The sequence below is a fragment of the Malaya genurostris genome, chromosome 2, assembly GCF_030247185.1.
Source record: "Malaya genurostris strain Urasoe2022 chromosome 2, Malgen_1.1, whole genome shotgun sequence".
In the NCBI taxonomy this organism is placed as follows: domain Eukaryota; kingdom Metazoa; phylum Arthropoda; class Insecta; order Diptera; family Culicidae; genus Malaya; species Malaya genurostris.
The window spans coordinates 166,805,511-166,832,046 of NC_080571.1; the positions used below are offsets into that span (position 1 = coordinate 166,805,511).

Consider the following 26,536-nt stretch of genomic DNA (forward strand, 5'->3'; position numbering starts at 1 on the left):
CTGCTCCACTCCGTTGTCGATATACTTGAGCATAATACAATATAATATAATATAGATAAATATAAAGAAAATTTAATATAATACAATACAATTACAGTATACTACAATACAATATAATACAGTATAATATAATATAATTCAATATAACATGATATAATATAATATAACTACAGAGAACAGACATCCAAGCTAGTACAAACTTTTACAAAAAGCTGTGTAAAGCATACAAGTGAAAATCCGTTAAAATCAACGTTGTACACGACTTTGCACTTATAAATGTCTGTTGGATATCTGTTCTCTGTGATATAACATAATATATTCTAACAATATACTATAACATAATACAACATAGCACAATACATATACTTATAATATAATATAACATAATATAATATAATATAATATAATATAATATAATATAATATAATATAATATCATATAAAACAATACAATATAATATGATATAATGCAATGCAGTATAATATCATACAGCATAATATAACATAACAGAAGATAATATTTAAAATAATATGCAATGATACAATGTATAACATTTGATGTCGCAGTTATGCTCTTCTTTCGTCGCAGTACTGCAGGCAATATAATTTTTTTTAATAATAATAATAATAATAATAATAATAATAATAATAATAATAATAATAATAATAATAATAATAATAATAATAATAATAATAATAATAATAATAATAATAATAATAATAATAATAATAGTAATAATAATAATAATAATAATAATAATAATAATAATAATAATAATAATAATAATAATAATACTAATAATAATAATAATAATCATATTGATAATATTAACAACAATATATAATACGATGTAACATAATTCAATTCAATATATAACAAATAATGCAACAAACAACAGAACCACATGTTGCAATGTACTATGATAAATATTTCACTTTAGGATAGGCTTCAAACTAAAAATAATTTTGCACCCTCTCATTCTGCTACTAACGCACAGGGCGACAGCATCCAGTCGACGCCGTTCTTTTGACCAAATGTCATCATAGACGCTCAGGGAGGCATGAGATAGGAACTTGTGACGACTTAGTTATCTCACTATTTGACGACCATATACATGTCAGTTTTTTAGTCAAGTGCAAAAATAAACTGTATTGTGATTTATCTACAATTTACGAGTTTTATCAAATACGTTCTAAGGTCCAATAACCAAAATGTACGAGGCTGACTAGGCAGTAACGGCGTACATCACTACTCGTCAGCGCAAGCCTACAAGGTTGGTTATGATCGTTTCGGTGCTGGCCAGGACCAAGGAGCCAACACTGGAAATTGCTCTTAACGACTATGTTCGTTATGTGTATAATTTAAATCGCCGCACATCGGTTCGTCACTTGCAGATAAACTTAATTGGATGTCCTTTTGCTCAGTTCTATCCCATGAGATCGTGCTTATTTCTGCATAAAATTATACATGGCAAGTTACCTAATTTCCTTTTCGCGAAACTGAATTTTTCTAAAAGCAACAGAACTAGAAACTTGGTTGTACCAACACATAACACATCAAGTTGCGGAGGAAAGTGTTTCGTGCGGAGTGTGGTTTATTGGAACTCATTACCATCTGTATTAAAACGTATTTCATTGGAAGCGATGTTCAAGAAAGCCTGTTTAAATTATTTTAATAATTAGATATTATTAAAATATATACTATTATATGTGTCTTCGGCAGTGACAATTGAGAAGGCATAGCCTTACGTCATGTATATATCGATAAATAAATATATAAATGAAGACGGTATGTACAAGATAATGCTACAAATGGATATAGTACACCATCTTGAGGACACCCACAGACACTCATCTTTCAAATTTCTGCTTGCCGAAGCATAATGTAACAGGGTTGTAGTGGACTTCTCACGCTGATAAACATGTTGCATTCTATCTTGCGGATGCACGCCTGATATAGTGATCGACTATGCGCTCCACTGTTTAAGTAACAAGTGAGTTTTTTTTTGGTTCAGTGTATTTCGAGTCAACAAAAGTTTACTTTTTCGCTCTTATAATAATTGCCCACAAGTAGTGTTAAACCACCACAAACTTTCTAAGTTTCAGTAGTGCTAATCGTAATAACGCATATTTCGCATCCGTGGACTGTTTTTATCCGTCCCATAAAACATATAGTGCGCTAGTGATAAAAAGTTTTCATCTCATACAGCTGCTATTCTTGCCGCGTTTATCGAAGTTGATAGAACTCACAGTCTCTCTCGGGCATATATTTGACATTTGCCTTACGCCGCTACCAACACTATGGTGAAAAGCAAATGCAACGCAGTTGTTTGTTTTGATTCCTCTAGCACCCGAGGCACCAAAATAGTTTGCCGATATTGCTTCAAAAGTTTCCACGTAGAGTGCGTTAACTTAAATAACTCGCTAGCTAAATCCATTCGGGAATGCCCAGGAATTTTCTGGCTGTGCCCCCCGTGCCGTGAAATCTCCAGTCGCAACGAGTTATCTGATGAAGCTATACAATTAACTCTCCAACTACTTCAGCTCTGAAGATGATCGGTACTTTGACGGACACCATGCAGTCTTTTTGCAGAATGTATTCAAATGTTTGCACTAGATCCGGCTGCTTTCATCGGTCGAAGGAACCAATCGACAGCACTCCATTTCTCGAACGTCTGGATGATCTTCAGCTTAACCTAACTAACCTTTTTGAATCCATACTGGAAGATACCAATAAACGGCCTCAAACCAGCAGCACCAGCAGACCATCTTTATCGCAGTCGGACAAAATTCCGAGAGTCGACGCTTCAATGTCAAACATATCCACTTCAAATTCTATAATACCGCTCGTTTCAGATACGAGTAATAAAAATCGTTCGACCAATCTCATAACCTTCCCCGCTGATGATAATGCCACTGTTATCACAACACCTATGCTACCAGGCGACAGCATCGCGACTCAAAACGTCAATCTTCCGTCGCCGTCATTTCGAACTACAACTAACAACTATACCAATGACATCGATACGCCTCCGCTTCCAACTTCTACAGAAGTGCAATCAGCACCGTCAACCACCATTGCCGATAAAACTCATTTCCCAGATGCTCAAACTAACTATTCAACACCGACTTCTATGACCTCTACCGCTGGCACTGTCAATATATATCCGTTGCTACCACGAACCAACACTGCTACTACTATTAGTACGAATTCGACAAGCATCTGTAACACAATCACTCTGCAGTTAATTCCGGTTACATCTGCTGTTTGTTGGCCCGGTGCTTCAGACACGCTGTAAGTAAATCTCACGGCTACAGACTTACCACACGACACCGTTTTATATCGTCGCAAGCAAACAACACGAACATCAATGCTTCATACACTACAGTACCATTAAATAATGCTAGACAGGTTTCGGTTATTTCCAACATTCCATATGTTGGTCCAACCTAGTTCCAAATTGTCCCTACTAGTAATCAGCAGGTAATAACTAATTGTACACCTCGCATGCAATCCATTATCAATAGTACAGCTACAGTCGATACGCAAAATACTACCCTTCTGGTAGCCCCCCGGCAAATCAGATTCCTAGCAACACTAGCAATAGAAATTGGTACTATCTAACCAAATTTTTACCTAGCGAAACAGAAGAAAATATTACCAACTACGTTCAATCTAAAACTAATTGTAATCGTAGCCACATTCTTTGCATCAAGCTTGTTAGGCAGTACCAGGACAGACCGCTATCTTTCATATCGTTCAAATTAAGTGTTCCGCAAGCTTTTGGCCGAATGGAGTGACAATCACCACTTTTTAAGAGCGCAAGCCAAAACAGAGAACAGAATCAGCTATACGACCACAACCGATATCCCTACGCCGATCGAGCCCCTCTCGTCCCCTACCCCAAAGATTGCTAAATTATCACAGGACCAGCAGGCAAAATCAATCACCTCGGTTGTTTCCAGCCGCTACACGTCTCACTCGTCTAACCCCTCACCCCCGCACACCCTTGTTGAACCCTCTGTCGCCGACACCGTTTCATGCATTAACAGAGACACTGGTCTGAGCATCTACTATCAGAATATTGGGGGAATGAACCGTTCTCTCGTGGACTACTATCTGGCCTGTTCTGATGCTGCGTATGATATCTATGCTTTTACCGAAACCTGGTTAAATGACAACACGTAAAACAGGCAGATTTTCAGCAATTCCTGCTCCGTATACCGACTTGATCGCAACGACGAAAACAGTTTGAAAAAGAGCGGCGGTGGTATTCTTATTGCCTGTCGCTCCAAATTCAATTCTCGCTTGGTATCTCTCTCAAACTGTGAAAATGTTGAGCAAGTTTGGATTGCTCTTTCGTTCACACACTTTACATTGTACATTTGCGTGCTTTACTTTCCGCCTGATCGCGTGAATAATTTGAATCTGATCGAACAACACTTAAGTTCTCTTTCATTGATAAGCGATAAATTGAGCTTAAATGACACAATTATGATCTTAGGTGATTTCAACCAACCTGGTATTAAATGGACTCGCGGTTCTTGTAAATATCTTTATCGGGATGCTTCATGTTCTTCTAAAACTCATACTACATTACGACTCCTGGACGATTACAACACCGCAGGTTTAGTTAAGCTAAATGATAATTATAATAGCAATAATCGCCTTCTGGATCTTTGCTTCGCCAGTTATGAATTGTCGAGTACTTGTTCCATATCCATCGCTCCTTCGCCACTGGTTAAAATGTGTCGTCATCACCCTCCTCTCCAAATCACTATACCTGCATACACGCCAACCGTTTTTAATAACGTTTCTGAAGGCACATATTACGATTTCAAGAGAAGAAATTTCGAGGCAATGAATCAGTTTTTGCTGTCGCTAGACTGGAGAAGCCTGTTTACTAATGGCGATTGCAATTCCATTGCTATGTTATCGTCCCATATAGTTTCGTATGCTATCGATCAATTTGTACCCAAAAATATTCGACGTGAATCTGTCCATCCCCCATGGTCCAATCTGACCCTAAAACGTTATAAGCGTGCTAAACGATCTGCTCTAAGAAAACTATCGAAGCATCGTTCGTTCCATTTGAGATCGTATTATATGTTTCACAACAATCGTTATAAGCGACTGAACAAAATGATATTTCATTCCCACCTCCTTCGTGTACAAAATAATTTAAAAATCAACCCTAAAAGCTTCTGGAACTACGTGAACGAACAGAGGAAGGAATCAGGACTACCCAACCAGATGTTTCTTGGTGACGTTGAATCATCCGTGTTGCCTGACATGTGTAACCTATTGAAATCACATTTCAGCAATGTATTCTCTGATGAAACCTTATCGAATGATCAGATCTCCAAACATTAATGATAGCATGTTCCTCGCCGTTCACCGATTGGCCCCCATCCATTCATAACGACAGCTATGATTGATAAAGCGTGTTCTAAAAAGAAACTATCTTCTAACGCTGCGCCCGATGGTATTCCTTCTCTGGTATTGAAAAAGTGCTCGAACAGCCTTCTGATTCCACTGTCGATACTGTTTAATATCTTACTCAATTCAGGAAGTTCCCCGGATATTTGGAAAACATCATATATTTTTCCGGCTTTCAAGAAGGGAAATAAAGCTGATGTATCTAATTATCGTGGGATAGCCGCACTATGCGCTGTGTCTAAGTTACTTGAGAATATAGTTCTGGACTTCATCAAGCATAACTGCAATAACTACATCTCGTAAACACAACACGGTTTTTGATTGATTAATCTCGACATTCATCGACGCAATCTTCGTTCCCACCCCTTTTTGAGATTACCTGTTGCAAGAACAAATTATGGTTATAATGAGCCGTTCTCCAGTATGTGCCGAACATTCAACAACTGTTCCAATGTCTTCGACTTTCATTTATCTCGAAACATGATTAAACGATTGTTTCATAGTCACCTGTCAGATTAGGATTCGTCTTGAACCGTTAATATTTTATTTTCATTCAACCCCCATTCCGTCTCTCCATCATCTTCATTTGAAACTAACTAGATTCGCTCGCCTAAATTAACCTGGTCATTACTTCCTCTTTTTTCTGTCTTCCACCATCCATTTTTATCACTAATATCGATCTACATGCCGATTCTAACCTCGTCGTTTTTTTCTGTCTTCCACCATCTTTTTGATAACTAATTAGATCTACATGCCGATTCTAACCTCGTCGTTTTTTTCTGTCTTCCACCATCTTTTTGATAACTAATTAGGTCTACATGCTGATTCCAACCCCGTCGTTCGTTTTCGCTCGTTTAGCACCCCCTCCACCAACCCTTGTTTTCAATTTACCTAATAAATTTTCTCCTCTCTCGTACCTTCTAAGTAAGAGTACTAATACTGTTATGCTTGGTGTCATCAACTAGTTATAGTGTTATAAATTTAGTTTTAACTGTTAGTTTTAATTGTAGTGTTAGGCCTAAATGTATCTGTTGGATCATTGTAATCTGTTGATACAAATAATGAGGAGTTTTCATGCCTGCTGGAGAGAGATTGCCAAATTTCATCTCCATCGGGCTTTTCCATGCTCCAAATAAATAAATAAATAAACGAAGTGAGCTAAGACTGATAGGCCTGAAACTCTTTGCTTCGTCATAAGTGTCGCGACCGTCTTTGGGAATAAATTTGGCAATTATTTCCTTCCAAGCTCTTGGAATATATCCTGTCGCAAGACTAAAGGTAAATATTTTCTCCAAAACATATTTGAAATGTTTTTGCAATTACACTGGGAAAACTCCATCTTTTCCAGGAGACTTGTACGGAGTAAAACTCTCAACTGCACAAGTCCTTCGAATTCGAGAGAAACTTATTTAATCGAAAAGCATTTTTGTAAGCTCTTCGAGCCGACATGAATGCCTCCGACCCAGCTCTGCGTCGGTGGTTCCAAGCTCTTCTACATTGTTTCCTTAGTCTAGCAATTTCAGCATTCCACCAAGGAGTTGCTCTTGTAGGTCGCACAATAAAGACAACATAGACAGTGGAATCAAGAGACTTTGAGCACTTTAACAATACTAACGAAAAAATGCCATTTGGTCTAGCATTGGAAGACGATTTCATCTTAGTATACGCTTTTTCTATCATATTAGTTATTATGAGAGGATGAGGGCCAGTCGAAGAACGACTAGGAACATTTGGGGTTGATTCTGTGGCTGCTCGGCCATCCATGGAAGTTGACCATCAATGTCAACTTTCTCTCTGAGCAGCCTAGATAGCCGTGTGGTGTCGCTAGCGGTTTCCCAACTGGCTAAGAATAACGCTACGGTCTACCTGTACCGCTGGTATAAGTCCACCAAACAGGTAAGCCGTGTGGCATTAGGCGGAATTATTTTTTACCAAGAATTTATCCACTGGTTTCCTGTTGCATGTCGTAAAAGGCCACAAATATAGGAACTCCTAAGTCATGGTGTATTTCCGTGCCGATGACTAAATGGCTGCAGGAGGTTAAACAATGCAGTCGTGAACGGAATATCTTGGAGTTTTCCCTTACTGTGTTAAGCGAAGCTCTGGCACAGTGGACGACTTCTTTCTTCGCAATTCGTGGGATTTAAATGATTAAGACATTTAAAAAAATCCTTACATGGTTCGCTATAGGCGATTATAAGCCAATATATTTGGTTTCTTGTAGTTGTTGTACGGTTAGTGCTGGAGGTGAAATATTCGTTACTCTAATTGATAATGGTTAGAGTGGCACAAATCAATCTTCAGCATAAACGTACAGCAACTTTGAATCTATCCAGACTTCTGCAAGAAGGTAAAGCTTCTATAGCTTTGGTTTTAGAACCATATTTACAAAAGGGAAACTTCTACGTTGGACAATTGTTAAACCAAGTCTTTGTTGCCTTCAACAAGAACGGTATGACTAATCCACGTAAAATGCCTCGAGCATGCATAATTACATATAGTGCTCTCGATGTTTCTCTCATATCAGAGCTCACAACTCGGGATATTTGTGCTGTCACAGTTGGTATGACTATTGATGGCATAGACAGGAAATATGTCTATTGTTCGGCATATTTACCGCATAACCAGCCTTCGCCAAGCGATGACTTAAAAAAGGTTGTATCATACTGCTGCAAGAGTGATTTACCGCTTGTAATCGGCAGTGACATAAATGCTCACCATATAATTTGGGGCAGCACAGATATAAATTCGAGAGGCTCTGATATGATGGAATTTGTAAGCAGTGCAAACCTGCACATAGTCAATGCAGGAAACCGTCCAACTTTTGCGAGATCTGGAAGAGAGGAGGTTTTGGACGTAACTCTCTGATCTGATAGAATTGCGCATGAGTTGGTGAATTGGCTCGTCTCCGATGAGCTCGAACCTTCGTTGTCTGATAATAAGTACATATTCTTTGATCATTCAAACGTTAAATTTGATATTATCACATATCGTAATCCCAAAGCTACAAACTGGGACCTCTATGAAGAGGGCTTGGAGACTAGATGTTACGGGTACCAACCAACAATTGAAACCCCAATTGATTTGGAAAATGTTGTCGACGAGACAAATTCACTCATAGTTGCAGCATATGAAGAGGCTTGTCCACTTCGGATTGTGCGAGCTACTAGAGGAACTCCTTGGTGGAATGCTGAACTTGCTAGACTAAGGAAACTATGCAGAAGAGCTTGGAACCACCGACGCAGAGATGGGTCGGGGGCATTCGTGTCAGCTCGAAGGGCTTACAAAAATGCTCTCCGATCGTCTGAGCGAAGTTATTGGAAAAGCCTCTGCACAAATGTCTCTAGTCTCAACGAGGCTAGCAGATTAAATAGGTTACTTCCGAAGTCCAAGGACTTTAATGTCAGTTTCTTAAGAACTTCAGATGGTGAACACTTGTCTGATGAAGGTGATGTACTTCACTATCTTTTTAACACTCACTTTCCAGGATGTATGGATCCATCACCGACAGCTCTTCCCAAGACTTTTTCAGGTAGTTACGATTCTTGGGCCCTTGCTCGAAGCGTTGTGACGATTGAATCGTTCAAATGGGCAGTTGAGAGTTTAGCTCCGTACAAGTCTCCTGGAAAGGATGGAGTTTTCCCAGTGTCACTGCAGAAAGGGTATGAACATTTCAAACATGTTTTGAAGAAAATACTTACTTTTAGTCTTGCGACTGGATATATTCCAAGAGCCTGGCAGGAAATAATTGTCAAATTTATTCCCAAAGGCGGTCGCGACACTTATGAGGAAGCGAAGAGTTTCAGGCCTATCAGTCTAAGCTCATTTCTTCTTAAAACAGTGGAACACATAGTAGATCACTATATCAGGAATGTTAGTCTGGGCGTGCATCCGCTACATGGAATGCAACATGCTTACCAGCGTGGAAAGTCCACTACAACCCTGTTACATGATGTTGTGTACAACATTGAAAAAGCTTTCTCACAAAAGCAATCTTGCTTGGGAGTTTTCCTAGATATTGAAGGTGCCTTTGATAACGTGTCTTTCAATTCAATTCTGGAAGCAGCCCGTGGTCATGGCATACCTTCAAGTATCACAAATTGCATACACGCAATGCTTAGCAATCTACTTCTTTGTTTATCGCTTCGGCAAGCAGAGATTAAAAAGCTGAGTGTCTGTGGATGTCCTCAAGGTAGTGTACTATCCCCACTTTTATGGAACCTAGTCGCTGATGGTTTGTTAAGGAAACTTAATAACCTTGGATTTCCGAGTTATGGTTTTGCCGACGATTATCATATATTGATGACCGGTATAAGCATTAACACTCTCTTTGATTTAATGCAGCAAGCCCTGCGATCTGTTGAACAATGGTGTTGTCAGGTTGGATTATCTGTAAATCCGGGCAAAACATCAATGGTGCTTTTCACTCATCGTAGGATAATCACAGGAGCTCGTCCGTTGCAGTTCTTTGGTTCAGAGGTCACTGTGGTCGATCAAGTTAAATACGTCGGAGTTATTCTTGACTCAAAACTGAATCGGTCTGCTCACATTGACTTCAGAATTAAAAGAGCTTGCATGGCTTTCGGCCAATGCAGACGAGCTTTTGGAAAATCATGGGGACTCAAACCCAAATACATTCATTGGATCTACACAACTATTGTTAGACCAATTTTAGCATATGGATGTCTTGTATGGTGGCAGAAAGGAGAAGTCGCGACAGTTCAGTCAAAGCTAAATCATCTCCAGAGGATGGTCCTAATGGCGATGACAGGAGCATTCACGACAACTCCTACTGCTGCTCTAGAGGCGCTACTGTGCATTAAACCACTACATGTGTTCCTAAAACAAGAAGCGTTATCTTGTGCATACCGTCTTAAGGTTACAGGGCTTCGAAACAGTAACCCATTAGATTATGCTACCAGCCACACTCGCTTGTGGTCTCAAATGGTTACGTGGGATGAGTATTGACTCGCTCCTAGTGACCTAACTCTCACGTGCAGTTTTCCTTTCAAAACATTCAATGTGAGCTATCCTCTTCGTGAGGAATGGTTGTCTGGTTGTCTGGAACGACAACTTGATGAACACATAGTTTGTTATACGGACGGTTCTCTGTTGAATGGTCGTGCGGTTGTCTACTGTCGTGAAATGAGGCTAGAGCAGTCTCATTCACTTGGTAGATACTGTACTGTGTTCCAAGCAGAAATCTACGCAATTCTGTGTGGAGTACAATCGGCACTTCAGCAGAGGATCTGTGGTAAACGAATTTATTTTTGTTCCGACAGTCAGGCAGCCCTAAAAGCACTCAGTTCGAATGACTCACGGTCGAATCTAGTGATCGCATGTCGAACTCAAATTGAAGACCTCAGCATTTCAAATGCTGTTTACTTCTTATGGGTACCCGGCCATTCTGGTATTACTGGAAATAAATGGGCTGATGAGTTGGCTAGAGCTGGTGCAACGAATGATTTCGTTGGTCCTGAACCAGCTTTACCACTTTCAACTAGTTGGATAAAGCATAAGATTCGTTCTTGGGCTGCATCTAAACATGCCAGCTACTGGCGCAGCTTGCAAACTTGCGCTCAGACAAAAGCATTTCTACCAGATTTAAATCTGAAAATGTCAGTGTCTACTGCATTTCTCCAAGCATCATTGCAGTATTCTGGTCAGAGCTCTGACTGGACATTGCAAACTCAATTATCACATGGCTACTATTCAACGTGCTGAGTATTATTCGTGTGATTTGTGTGAATGCGATTATGGTACTTCATATCATCTGATATGTAACTGTCCCGCATTGACGCAGCTACGTATCTGGGTTTTTGGTTCTCCATACATGGTTGAGTCTGTGTATGCGGAGCTAAAATTGAAGGATATTCTCTCGTTTCTTACCCAATGTGGTAAGGAGCTATAGACAGAAGGGTTCATCGTTCTTCCTGGAGTGAATCAATCCCTTCTGTATTCACCTTAAATAGGGTTTAGCAGATTGTTTGGCATCCTTTCGGGGGTACCGAATTTACTTCTGCTCGTACATACTGCGAATCGTTCTGCATTCTTCCGGGAGTGCAGAATGATGTCGCTTTTGTAAGATCTCTAAATCCTCTCGGGGGTTGGAGGTTTTATTAACAGCAGACTGTTCGGGACCTCGTAGAGGTTCAGAATTTACTTCTGCTTCCACTAAATGTGATCCTCAGCAGATTGTTCAGCATCCCTTAGGGGTGCAGAATTTACTTCTGCTTTTATGTGTTTTTGTGTCGTCAATTTTTCCCATCCTCCTACTCCAACCCTTACCATTTCCTTTCAATCCTTCCCTCTTATATATCGGGAAAATGATGCTAAAACCAAATTGATGGCAAGGCACAAATCTCCAAATATCAAGGGGAACGTGCCATTTGAGCCAATTTGTTCTGATTCCTGATAGACCACGTAAATGTGTCTCCCTTCTTAGTAAGGTCAGTTAACGGAGACGCGAAATCGGAATAATTCGGAATGAATCGTCGATAATATCCTGCCGTGCCAAGGAACCTCCTAACCTCCATACAAGATTTTGGTATCGGATAGTTTATTATCGCTGATACCTTACCGGGATCGGTATGCATACCTTCCATGTCCAAAATGAGCCCCAAGTGCCCAACTGATGGTACGCAGAAAAATGATTTATCTCGGTTAACGGTAATTCCTGCTCCGTTTGCAACCTCTTATAGTACTAGAACTTCTTCTTCAAAAGTAGCCGTAGCTATCAATAGGTCGTCCAGAAAATTCCATACTTTAGGCTGAAGCTCTACTCGCAATATTTTAGAAATAGCGCCGCTTAACGTTGTTAGCGCATTGGTTAATCAAAAGGGCATTACCTTAAACTGATACAAACCACGACCTGGAATTGTGAATTGTGTTTTACATTTATCGGACTTTCTTAGTGGAATCTGCCAAAAACTGTCACTTTAGTCGATTGCAGTTAAATACTGTGTTCCTTCGCAGTGGATAAGCATCTTTACGAGTTAAATTTTCGGGAATCCAGACACAAACGTACTTTCCCATTCTTTTTGGCAACAACAAGCACCCGAACCCTACTTTGCACATCAAATGGGACGTTTATGTACTCCAGCGAACCATGTTTCGAACCATCTGCCGTAATTACCGTTCTGTTGCCAGAAAATCGCCTAAGTCCCAATAATTCAAGCCGGTCAATACCTTCTGAACCAAATATAGTACACATCGCTCCCGAATCTAAAAGACCTGAAAAGCTCCGACCCAAAATATGGACTTTAAGGTGCGGACAGTTATCATTAAGAACGTAAGTTATCAATGAAGCAATGAAAGACGGTTGAGCATTATTTCCTACTGAAGTTAGTTCAGAAAGAGTTATAGATATTATTCGCGAAACACGAAGCCTCTTCTATTCCTTCGTATTCGCCTGCACTTTTCCCTGAGGGTGGTTTTCGTGATTTGGACAATTTCGCACTATTACTCTCGGTTGTACACACTTGAAGCAGATCGGTTCTTCGTGAGGAATGGGACAAGAGTAAAAATAGTGATCCTGGGAAGAACAGTTCCAACATCTACCTCGAGATATTTCTTTTGTTCAGTCCAGAGCTACAAATTGTCAGTCATGTCAAATGACCTTGACAGACTGACTAAAATCATCGTCAACTGTGATCGGTACGGTCAAGGTGTCTGTCAAATGAGATATTAGATAGTTCAATGACCAAGTAGAAGTATACTCAGTCAAAGACAGGTGACGCATTTTGTTCTCTCTCTCATTCTCCTATTCCCTGTTGAAGTAAAAAAATTCCATGAGAGTACTAACATAAACATAAATTGATAAAGTTCATTGTTCTTTGTAAAAAGTCATCGGATTTCTGAGTTTATTGGTGTACATGAATTTAATTCAATGTTTATGCTGCTTGATTAATATTTAGTCACATCGTAATCAAGCAGTGACAGGAGGAGAAATGAAGATAATATCAATCGCATCGGCAATCAATGAGCGTCCTGGTGAGTATAATATCAAGAGAATTTGAGTTATGACAGATTGGCTCTCAGACACTCAATATATGATGATTGGTAGAGCCTGGTTGGCAGCAGTCCAGTGACATAAACTTTCCAATCTTCGTCGTGCAAAGTTACTCGTTGATAGTGACATTTAGCAGCTCTGGTTCAGTCAGCACCTGCAAGGCTGCCAACTGCCTCAGAAGGTGGCTGCAGATTTTTGTTGATTTCGCGCTTGGAACTAAACCGCTTACTGGTAGTGCCTATAAAATGTAACTCCTCTTCACAACCATTATTTTCAATTTGGCTTTCCGCATCAATGGCATGTAGAGCTCTAGGCCGTACGAGGGTTGACAATGAGGACTCTAACATGAAGGAATAAGGAAGTCTGCGCACGTATAGAAGAAGGTACGTACGCAGACTGCGAGTAAAAATTTAGTCGATTTGATTTTTTGCAAATTTGAACAAGTTCTTCTGTGGACTTTGGATCTTGGGCTACCACTTTTTCAATATAAAACGAGTTCATGGTTTTCCTTAAATAAAATAATTTTTGCCGATCACTCATTGGACATCTTATCCACCGAAAAAGGATGTTCATTGCAGAGAAGTATGAAGTATAATTCTTCTTCTCTGCAGCCTAACTTCAATCTCTTCCATTAATATTTCATCGTAGTGTGGCGGAAGAATCTGATCCAAGAATTTCCTTTTAAAATCCTCCCTCGATCGAAACGCTAAATATTTTTCCCGATACCATCGTAATGCGGTACCTGCTGAAAGGTATACGACGGATGCTAACATATCTCTATCAGAGACATGTTCGGAACGCTGACACAAAGAAACTGTATCCAAAAAATCATTTGGGCTAAGACCCTCATCATTGTTGAATCGATCGTTCCATTGATGTATGGGTCGTGATTTGTACCTACCATAGGAAATCGAGGGAGTACTACGTTCAGCAATCCTATCTATCCGTTCCTGACGAGTTGCAGTGACTAAACTTTCTACTTGTTGTAACATGCTTTGCATTAGAGAAATCTGTTCTTGAAGAGGAGCACTATTAGGTTCCAACTCGAAGGTAGTTTCGTTCAATTTTTGTGATGGATTCAATGAATCCGTATTACCTAAAGTAGCCCGATTTGTTTCAGTGCGAGCAAAAGCTGTGGAATTTCCCCTGTCGTGAAAAGGCCTAGGTAGAGCTATCATATTTGAGTATCCAAACCGATAAGACCGTGGTATAGTTCCTGTACGGCTAGTATGTGGGGTGGGTGGAAAATCATACGGTAATTCTTCCTCTAAGTCAAGTTGAAGAGAATCGAAAGGGGTTCTTAAGCATGCGCTGGTTTGAACCAATCGCCTAAATCTCCCGCTCATTTCGTTGAGCGTTCTATTGGTTTCCTTATTTCCGAAAGTAATTCGTTTTGGCATGGATTCACCCCCTGATTTGGTCTGACCTGGCAGCTTAGCTACCACTGAGGAGAGCCATTGATTGCCTCTGGGTAATGATCGATTATGTGATCGATGTGGGTGGTGGCGTGGAAGGAGTCTTCCAAACCACAACAAACGGCAATCATACATCAAATTTGCACATCTACTACCAAAATGTAGGCGGCATAACCACGTGTATTGACGATTATCGGCTAGCATGTGCGGACGATTGTTACTATATCATCGCTCTCTCTGAAACGTGGCTTATCAGAAATACGTTATCCGTTCTAGGGTACGGATCTAATTACGAAGTCTTCCGTACTACTCGTAACATTCGTAACAGTCCCTAGAGCATAGGAGGTGGAGTACTTATTGCGGTACATCGTCGTCTGAAGGCTCAGCTGGTTGAAAACACACCAGGATTTTGTGTCCAGCAGGTATGGGTGCGCATAAAACTATTCGATTTCACACTTTTTGTTTGTGCGATTTATCTTCCTCCGGACCGTTGTCGTGACTTACAGCTTATTAATGCACACATTGAGTCGTTGAACGAAATTTCGTCTGCTCAAGCGCTGCCCATTGACGAAATCATGATTGTCGGTGATTTCAACTTTCCCGGCTTACATTGGTGTGCCACTTCCGATGGATTTTCGTTTGCTGAACCCGTATTATCAACATTCCATATTGGGATTACCACTCTGCTCGACGGGTACAATCTTAATTTGTTACGACAGTTAAATAATGTCGTCAATGAGAACCGCCCAATGCACGACCTCTGCTTTTCCAGCAAATCTGACGTCGCACCCAGGATCAGTGCTGCAACATTTCCTTTGTCAAATCTGTTCGACATCATCCTCCGCTGCATATTATTCTCGAGACTAAACGTTTGTTCAGCAACCGTGACGCACCTGCCATCATCAGCTATAATTTTAAAAGAGCCGACTATACTAGCATGACTGACTTCCTATCGAACATCGACTGGGATGAAATTATTGACAACGATGATGTCAACGCCGCTGTTCAGACCTTTTCTAATGTTTTGATGTATGCGATTGATTACTTCGTACCAAAACGGTCCAGACGAAATTCTCGGTATCCGCCGTGGCAAACTGTTGAATTAAGACATTTGAAAACTACCAAAAGAGCTGCTCTGAAACAATAATTCAAACATGGTGGATATGTTCTGCGAAATCGTTATGTGAAGATAAATCAGATATACAAAAAAAAACCGCGAAGCGTTGCCATGCACGTTATTTAAATAATATACAACGTACAATGAAATCTAACCCGAGAGCTTTCTGGAAGCATGTTAATGAGCAAAGGACAGAATTTGGTTTGCCATCACAAATGCAATTCGGAGATCGTATTGGTTCGTCTACTCAAGAAATTTGCCAGCTGTTCTCGGAATGGTTCGCAAGTGCTTTCTCTTGCGATTTTCTATTCTATTCTGCAGGAAATAGCACGCGCCGTGAATAATGTTCCTGTATCCAATTATGCTTTGCACTCGATCAATATAGACGAGGAATCGATACAAACGGCAATCGTTGGTATGAAGGCTTCCACCTCTGCAGGCCCAGACGCCATACCAGCAGTCATCGTAAAGAAATGTTCAACCGGGTTAATTACCCCCCTTTGCCGTTTATTTAATATGTCACTAGCTACGGGAGTATTCCCCAATTTATGGAAAGCTTCATTCATGTTTCCGGTCTACAAGAAAGGAGACAAAAGAGATATAAACAACTACCGTGGTATAACGCGCTATCCTCAAGCTGTTCGAAAACGTAATACTGACTCCAATTTTCAATCATTGCAAGGAGTATATCGATGATTCCCAACATGGGTTTATGCCAAAGCGTTCCACAGCCACCAATCTATTATCCTTTACATCTTACGTGACCAACGCCAGTAAGGAAGAGAGAAAAGAAATATAAACGACTCACCAATAACTAATTGATTCCATCCTAGCAACTCTATCGATCGATCACTGTTGATTCCCAACATACAGCTTATCACAATAACGCTGAAATTTCACCGAGTTTTTTTTTGTATTTCGCACTTTTAGCAGCCTCGAGCTTTAGACATACACAAATAAAGCCGGCTACATTTTATTTTTCTATTTATAACCAACTTGAATATATCACAATCACAATAAGCTAACTGATACAATAACCGACCGAGACCTGATACCCCTTTTTGACTCTTGCGAGGATGAAATAATACTACTGATGAGTTTTGATCGACACTCGATGGAATCTCTCTCTGTTTCTCATTTTCGACCAACCAAAAATCGTAGAACACTAATATAAAGTATAGGATATCAATCATGATCTAAAATAAACAGAATATACTACAATTTGCCAAAATACCAAAATTAAAGGAAATACTAATATTTAAATTGAACCGATTGTTGGGCGCCACTATAGGTACCGACAGTTATGTCTGTAAAGGGAAAGATGGCGCGAACCTTACCAACTAACACTTTAGCGTCATCTGCGAGAAGCAGATGTGTTAGCGGATTTTAACTTAATTTGCCTGGACTCTTATCCCAGCGGGGAATAAATTGGCTCGCACTAATTCCCAAATGCAATACCGTGGAAAGTTTAATTGAAACCGAAGGAAAATACCTAGAATCTGCGAGAACTAAGAAACAAAGCACATATAAAAATACTTACCCACGGATCGCCAAACACATCCTCAAGCGTATTCGATGCGATTTCTTCGCCCACTAGCTACGGCCAGGATCCAGAACTAGCTGGTAATCTGCTTCTGAGGTCTACCTTTTTACACACACGGACCGAAACAAGCTCGAATTATACGGTTTCCACAATCTAACTCCGAAACTATCTTTAGCCAGAACGACGACCACGCAAACCAATCAAATTAAACCGATTACTTTCGCACAGTAGGATATTGCAACAGTATCGACGGTGCAGTTCAATGGTTCGATTGTAAGAGAGTTTTCAGTCACAGAAAACTTTTTAGTCTTTCTCCTAACAGGTGTAACCTCAGAAACGCATGTCAAGCGGCGTGAAAATAGACATTTTCTTGCACTTTTAAGCTTTATTCAGAATTCGACGTACAGTGAACAAGCCGTTTCATACCCACAATGAATCTCGCCCTCGCGTGCTCCAGTATATCTCCGATAAATACAATGAAACCTCCACAATGTTAAAAGTTTGTTTTACGCAATTTCAGTTGCAACGCAACAACCACTGAAATCAAGGTAAAACAAAAAATAAACTATGACTAAGTATAAGAAAACTAACATAAATAAATAATAAAAACTGTTGGGTAAGAATGTAATTTCCTCATATTGATAGAGGCACATCCATGCAGCGCGAAGTGCGTGGAATCCCGGATCACCTACACCCGATGTAAATTCCAAAAATATTTTCAAGTAAGCTCAGGCATATTGACTCTGAGAAAATGTTTTACAAGGACGGAACACGAATTAAAGAGGCGACAGGGTTTTGTACGTTTAACAGTGATGTTTCGGTCTTTTTTAAGCTACAAGAACCTGCATCTGTTTATTTAGCAGAGTTAGCAGCAGTTCATTATAGCTTGAGTGTAATCGTCACATTAACTCCAAACCATTATTTCATCTTTACAGATAGTCTGAGTGCTAATGACACTTCATAACTGGCATGAATGAACCGTTTTTCTTGGGTAAAATAAAACAGTGCCTGAACGACATATTGAATAATGATTATCAAATCACTTTAGTCTGGGTCCCGGCTCATTGCTCCATCCCAGGCAATGAAAGAGCCGATAGTTTAGTTAAACGTGGTGCTATTGAGTGTGAAATTTATGAGCGACCGATTGCATGAAAAAACACTTGCCATCTGGCAAGCTTCTTGGGATAGAGATGATCGGGGTCGATGGATGCACTCAGTTATTCTTAAAATATCGCCAAAGGCATGATTCAGGGAACTGGATGTGAGTAGGGATTTCATTCGTGTGATGTTCAGACTCATGTTTAATCACTACACGTTAGATGCACATCTCCTTCAAGTTGGACTTTCCGAGACTAATCATTGTGCTTGTGGCGAAGGTTATCGCGATATTGATCATGTCGTTTGGATATTGGAACTAATAAATTCCTTGCGTACTCAAGGTAGACTATCCAATGTCCCAGTCTTTATCATTCCATTAGGTCCATTGGAGTTCCAATTTAATGCTTATTTTATTTCCTCTTCCATGAGTTCAACCAATAGACAGCTATCTTACATTGAATAATAGTGATGAACTGTTTGTTGTTTTCATGTAATCTATAATAGTAAATCGCTTGATAACAGTGTTTAGATAAATTAATGGATTCCAACATATAAATATGATATTCGAAATGTATTAGGTTTAAAGGGGAGCGGGTCATATCGCCGAAAGCCATTTTGCCGAAAGTCGTTTCGCCGAATGCCATTTCGCCGAATAGGTCATTTCGCCGAAAGGGTCATTTTGCCGAAAGGGTAATTTCGCCGTAAGGGTCATATCTCCTGCATGTTATGTCTCCTGTATAACTGATGTGACGCAGCCACATAACCGAAGTCAAGATGGGAGCCACATAACCGACGCCAGCTGAGTCGGCCGCCGACCCGCCATCGGAAGCGGCGGCCTCTTGCATACAAACCTGTAACCGCCTCGTTTGCCCGGTCTACTCAAAGCTAGGTTTCTTTGCTTTAGTTAGTTCCGAACGAGCGGTAGCGAGGTCGGACAGCACATGAAGCAAAACGATGTGGCGTAGCCGCATTAGATATCTTTTCATTTTCACTTAATAAACGGAAAATACCACGTAAATTTGCCTGGTAGATACACCTATGCAATTGCTATGATGCTTACTAGCTAATACCCAACAAGTTTTCTTGCGAACTACTTTCTGAGGTTCATGAATCAATCTTTATTCAAGAGTACAACAATCAATCATTATTCAAGAAGTACAATAATAGGTCAACAAAACGGGCGTTAACGCTATCATCTTTCGTTTGTCTTTAATTTAAATTAATTCTAATTACGATTTCAAGACGATTTTAGGATTCGGCGAAATGACCCTTTCGGCGAAATGGCATTCGGCGAAGTGACCTGTTCGGCGAAATGACATTTGGCGAAATAACCCTTTCGGCGAAATGGCCCTGATCCGGTTTAAAGTACTATGTATAGAGGATGCTACGGCAAAGAAAAACTTTTCTATATTGCCTTATGAAATAAACGTATTTATGAAAAATAGAGTGAAGTGTTTAGTTTAATTAATAGTTACTAATCAAATGTTTTCTTCTTTCACAGCTGTTTCGGAGCCAAAATACTTAACTACTGTAATTCCGTATAACTTGGAGGGGACACCAGATAACCATGCGTTGCAAGTTTTAATTAAAAGTAATGTTTGTTTACCTTACCAAAATCACTCTTAATCGATTTTATTTTTAGTTTTGAAAGCCATCAATGAAGACAGTCCAACGGTTCCAACGCTATTAACAGACTATATTTTGAAGGTGTTATGTCCAACATAGAGTACAGAGTGAAATTATGATCCTAACAATTAAGCTGATCTATCTCTTCTATTGTACATGTATACTGAATGTACAGTTATCTTTTTGCTAATAAAGGTTTCTTAAATGTATCAGTGTCGATAAAAACAAACGTAACAACACGTCTTAAGAAATTATCTGGTGTATTTCAGAAAACATGTATTGGAGTATGAATGAGAGGTGGAAATAAGCAAATTTTTGATGTGGAACACATCTCTATTTTCTATATAGGGGTGCAAATCAGAAACTCAATGAATAATACACGTAGAAATGTGGTCAGGTTTTAAACACTTACAGCTCAGCCAATCTTGCATCAATTATTAATATTATTTCATCATTTGATTGCAAATATTTCTAAGTTTCGATTTGAATGTATCAAGCCACGTATTTTCAATTATATATGATTGATATTTTGATTAGTAGCGAGCAGTGTCCTATTTTGTATGCTTTTGTATTTCCCTGCCATAGAAGACGGTTTTCCAGTTTCCTGGTAACGTAACGAAAACTGATAGAGGAATAAAATCGGCTCACAAAGGCTGCCAAACAAGCGGTAGCTATATTGGATTTTATGTGATGTGATGTAGTCAAACTTGTAACCGAAAATATCAAAACTTTCTTGGCCACCCAGCCCATCGAGAGTCATTTTACACATATGCGAGAGAGCATGGAGAGAAATGTAATACGCAGAGGGAGGTACGTGGTTACACGCGACCTCAGCCTTTAATTGGTATCCTTTGATCTTGTGTTGATAATGAGAAAAAGTTTATCGCTTCAACCGAAATAGCAGAATGGTAGGGAAACTTAACGCTATGAAAATAACTGCTTGCATACAAAACTTAAACACAAGCTTGGCGAAGAGAAGCTTAAATATCGAAATCCGTATCGCAAGTATGTTCAAAGATAAACTTGCATACATTTGGGATATTGGAGTTATTTCGTCGACTATAAAAAACATACAAATCAAGACAAACAATGTTCGGTGTTGATTCCTAATCAAGATCAATCTATGCAGACTCTCGTGCAATTGTGGATTCAAAAGTGTGACGATTGATTGAACCATTTGATTGAAAATGTCGATCATTAGAAACTTTGGTTGCCTTATTCCACATCAATGGCTCGATGATGCTGATCCTTGCAGTTTTCGATTCACAGTAAATAAAATAATCAGTATTATCTTTTCATATCACATATTTATTGTAGATATTATAATGAATTTTGAAACGAATGAATTTTGATAAGATAAATATTGGTTTACTTAGAATTTTAAAATTGTCTCAATCGTTATCAGTATTACTGTCTAATTCGGAATCAACATTCCAACAAAATTAGGCTCGTTTTAAAGCTACTCTGTGTTTTCAAATGGCTGTGTTTTCAAATCACTTACGGTTCCGGCGATATAATTATAAAACGTTGGGCGCATCGAAACTGCATGCTTCGTGATGTATTTGAAATTTATTCAGCAATACCGTCGTAGTGGAGTAATATCATCAATAAAAACAACTAATTTTGCATTGCCTATTGCTATTGCGCAGTGAAAACTGTTAAATAAATATTATCAATGTGATTACGATTCATTCACCAATCTGAAGTTCGGAGAGATAACACGTGTTTTTTCATCGGAGTTTTTCAAATTAAATTCTTCTCGTGATTGAATCACAAAGACAAATTAAGTTCTTAATAGCGATTCTTGCGATAAGTTTGTGGATAACTTAAAACTAAATTTTGGAATAGACAGTGCGATAGGACGCTCAGTTAGCGAAAAAGGGGTGTACGTTATTTGGCCGAATTTTGTTTAGCATAAATTTGTTTGGCATAAATTTGTTTGGCATAACTTTTGTTTGGCATAATGTCGTTTGGCATAAAATACAAAACATATACTGTTTCATTTGGCATAATTGTTTTTTGGCAAACGAGTGGATTACAGGTTTGTATGCGGGGGCCGCCGCTTCCGACGGCGGGTCGGCGGCCGACTCAGCCGGCGTCGCCTCGGTGGCTTAGTGCCACCGAGCCTCGGCTTCGTTTATGTGGCTGCGCCACATTGATAGACCCATAACAAAGATATTCACTTAAAAATCGAATGTAAGAATCGAGCACTAATCGGAAATATTCCCAGAACAAATATCCTAATATAAATATCAAATATCTAAAGAAAATATGCACAATTGAAATTAGGCGAAATGAAAATTATGCCAAACAACAATTATGCCAACTGAAACAGTATGTCTTTTTATTTTATGCCAAAAGACATTATGCCAAACAAATTTATGCCAATCAAAAGTTATGCCAATCACATTTATGCCAAACAAATTTATGCCAAACGAAATTCGGCCAAATAACGTACACCCGCGAAAAAGTGTTCATTGTGAAACAAAATGGAGCTTGCGGTAGCAAAAAGAGAAAATTAAAAATGGCGGATATGGATGATAAGGAGAAAGGACAATCAAATCAATCCAGCACACACATGGACACGCTCGATAACGATGGGAACAGCGAGGAAGTTAAAAGAAAGACGATAAATTCAAACACACAAAAGCAAAAAATCAATTACAAATACGACCAAACCGACCAAGGCCCGTTCCGCGTCATGGTGGAGCTAATTGACACGGACAATGGAAATAAATAAATAAACAAGCTGTGTCTGACTAACACACTACGAAAAATGCCCATATACAGAACACACGTCACAGAAATGAAAAAAGTCGGGAAAACCAAACTTATGGTATACATGAACAACTATCAGCTTGACGGTAGATACGGATCTGGAAGAGTAAAATTACCGTGCATACATTCCAAGACACCTGGTGTCCGTTACTGGAGTGATCGGTGGTGTACCATTGGATATTTCCGAGGACGAGATTGCAAACGAAATACAGTGCGAATTCCCTGTAATGACATTGTATCGCATGAATAGATTCGTGAACGGCAAAAAAGAACCTACCAGGGTTGCTGAAATTCGCCTCACGCAACTCATTAACGTTCACCGCCTGCGAACGATTCAAGAACGGAGACAGCAAAGCATGTAATGCCGGACGAGGCAAAAGCTATGCTTAATATGTGACTGCCTGAGCGACTCGCGAGAGAGAAGAGATCTTGCTTTTTCTTGCTGGTTGCTATTTCGCCGTGTGCCATTCTCTACCATTTCAAGAGCAGGTGTCATCAGGCACGAAAAGCGCCCACATTGAGTCAATTTTTGACTCACTGGGAGTCAAAATGCCAGCAATCATGAGTGCAAGTGTTCGAAAAAAAATTGAAGACAAAAATTAGCGATGCGATGGAAGCAAATTTTTATTTTGCTGAAGTTAAAAGGTTTAATTGTCTCGTAGATATTGCCCTGATAAAAAGATTGCGTTGAACATCACAAATTAGCTTGGAAAACTTTAAATGTAATATCTTTACTTATCATTGGAAGATGGCGAAACTATTGGGTTGGATAAAAATTAAACTGATAGTCCACTTCAAAATGTCGTTTAAAATCGTATGCTGATGTACATATAATGTATTTCCTACTGCAATAAAACTAATGAAAACAGTTTATGATGATTTCACCGAATACTATGTTATTCTCACGTTCGTACTCCGTGCTGTTGAAATTTTGCGGCAAGTAATGGCAGATAGATTTTTAAAAAGCTGGAGTTGAATCACATATGGTGACCTGAAAATTTTGCAGTTTGTATGACTTCTATATATATATATATATATATATATATATATATATATATATATATATATATATATATATATATATATATATATATATATATATATATATATATATATATATATATATATATATATATATATATATATATATATATATATATATATATATATATATATATATATATATATATATATATATATATATATATATATATATATATATATATATATATATATATATATATATATATATATATATATATATATATATATATATATATATATATATATATATATATATATATATATATAAATGCAGAGATCATTTTTTGTAATCGCATCACGTAAGAACGGATGGACGGATTTACATGATTCTTTTTTGTTTGAACAGCTTTTACCTCCACCGGTTTCGTACATCAAAAAAATTAAGAAAACCTGCCGGGAAAGTGGGAAAAATCCATAAAATTGTTTTGTATGGACAATGCAATTTTCCGTTGAAAAAGTCACCAATGGTTGCTAGATCTACGATTGTTGTTTGGCGCGCAACGAGTAGCATAAGTGTTTGACCGTCGAAGAAAAGAATACTAGATCGTTGAAAAAATCGTTTGGCGCGCTACGAGTTATTCGTCATTTCGAGCCACGTGCTAAATTGGATATCAAAATTATTGCTTACCATATGACGGAATTACTGTTCTAGAAAACCGCTGTAGGCAGGAGTAAAACTTCTGATATCATTTACAAGTTGATGAATTGTGTTCAATGGAATCAAATTAATAGTATTAGTCATTGCGGGCTCGAGTTTAAAATTTCAGAAAAATTTTGAATGAATCAATGAAAAGATTGTGCTGTAGAAGAACTAAGGTCAAACTGAGAGATTTTCCTTGCATTTTGCTTTCTAATGATTTAGATTAGACTAAGCGCACACAATAAGTGGCAATTAGTTATCAATATTCATTTGATAGTTCAAGATGATTACCATAATGGATTGAGACTGTTATATTTATATTTCATATTCATATTCTGTGAAGAATGTTCAAATTGGTGGGATCAATATCAAATGGAAATTTAAGCGTCGTTTCTCCAAGCAAAAAAATAGTTCCACAGTACATGAAAAACTTTAACGCTCTAAAGTACGCGTGGCACATTTTAGCAACTTGAACATACAGAATAAGTTCTGAGAAAACTTTCTTGCTGCTTAAAAGCTGTACAAGGAACTGCTTCAAAGTTTGTTCTGTTGCGTTCTGTTGCTCACATTCAAGTGTGAGTGATTCCTTAAAAACGGACTGTTCAGAATGCTTTGTATGCTGTTTAAGACAATTTTTTTTTTCGAAATTTTGGTTACATTGGCTAAATACAAATTGTAAATATATCCTACTCTACCGAATGAACAACACTATAAATTCTTCAACATTGTGCTAAGTTTATCAATACAACATTATGGTGAGTTTTTTTTATCGATTACCTGAAGTAAGAGTCACATCTGGAACGGAAAACGTGGCACTTTATATCCATTATGTTGAAGCCATTAGAGAGAGAGAGATCTCCGGTCAGTTCATTGAATCAAAGGATGATAGTCGGTGAGTCTGTTCATTTGCTCTATTTTTACTTAACAAAAGTTTTTCACATTTTCACATTTTTGGGCTGAAGCGAATGTGTGTCGAATTCGATTGATTGTAGGTTAATTATTCAGCAAAATATTGGAGAGAAACGATAACCACTTAGTCGTTTGACAGTTCTGCTCTCCGAAAACATAAGTTCGAACAAATAATTTTTGGGCGAGACGAAGTTCGACGGGTCAGCTAGTAAGAAATAAAACAAAAGGAATTATTTTCCACATATAACTGTTGCAACACTTTTGATATTCTTTCGGGTTGGTTTAACATCTATGTTATTTATGATTTTGAAAATGAACTTAAATATCTACAGTGATGTTCTTTAAAATCACATATGATTATGAATGATCATTCCCACGATTATCATCTATGCAGCAATTTTCACTAGCAGATAATGATATTCAGATGTCAGAAGTCCAATACGCAATATCAATATGCAATGCAAATACAGTGACCAAAAAAACTCTCTGAATATTGATTATAGAGGTAAGTTTAATCTTTTAATTCCAGGGATGATTTATTTTCTCATGGTTTTATTATATTAAACACAATTTAACGCTTCTTCGCATAGATTTGATCTATAGAAATAATATGAGTGCAGGGTTTTCCACAACGTTTGAACCTACTGAGAAGCCATGTTACTACTTGCTTCTGCAAAAACCAAAGCAATTAAGAGAATGGCTAACAAAGAAATAGTCATTACTGTATGTATGTATGTATGGATGTGTGAAGCCACCATACAAGGCATTACCAGTGTATGCCGGTAGACTTACAGTAGATCCGAATTTGATTTTCAGATAGCTTTCATATAATTGAAGGCCAAAATGGGTTTTGAGAACCCGGTGCCTTCCAGCAAGAACATCCGGCCATATAATAAAGAATTTCGCTGTACCAGCT

The 26,536-nt window shown here is 38.5% G+C and overlaps 1 protein-coding gene across 1 annotated transcript in view; it reads left to right on the forward strand.

The window, feature by feature from the left end:
- LOC131427129 (fasciculation and elongation protein zeta-2) overlaps window positions 1–20,458 on the forward strand; it is a 323,028-nt gene extending 302,570 nt beyond the window's left edge. The window contains exons 4-5 of the mRNA XM_058590065.1: window positions 20,125–20,214; window positions 20,266–20,458. Coding sequence (XP_058446048.1) covers window positions 20,125–20,214; window positions 20,266–20,348 — 173 coding nt within the window. The 3' untranslated portion in view covers window positions 20,349–20,458. The remainder of the gene's footprint in view (window positions 1–20,124; window positions 20,215–20,265) is intronic.
- Window positions 20,459–26,536: the final 6,078 nt, after the last annotated feature.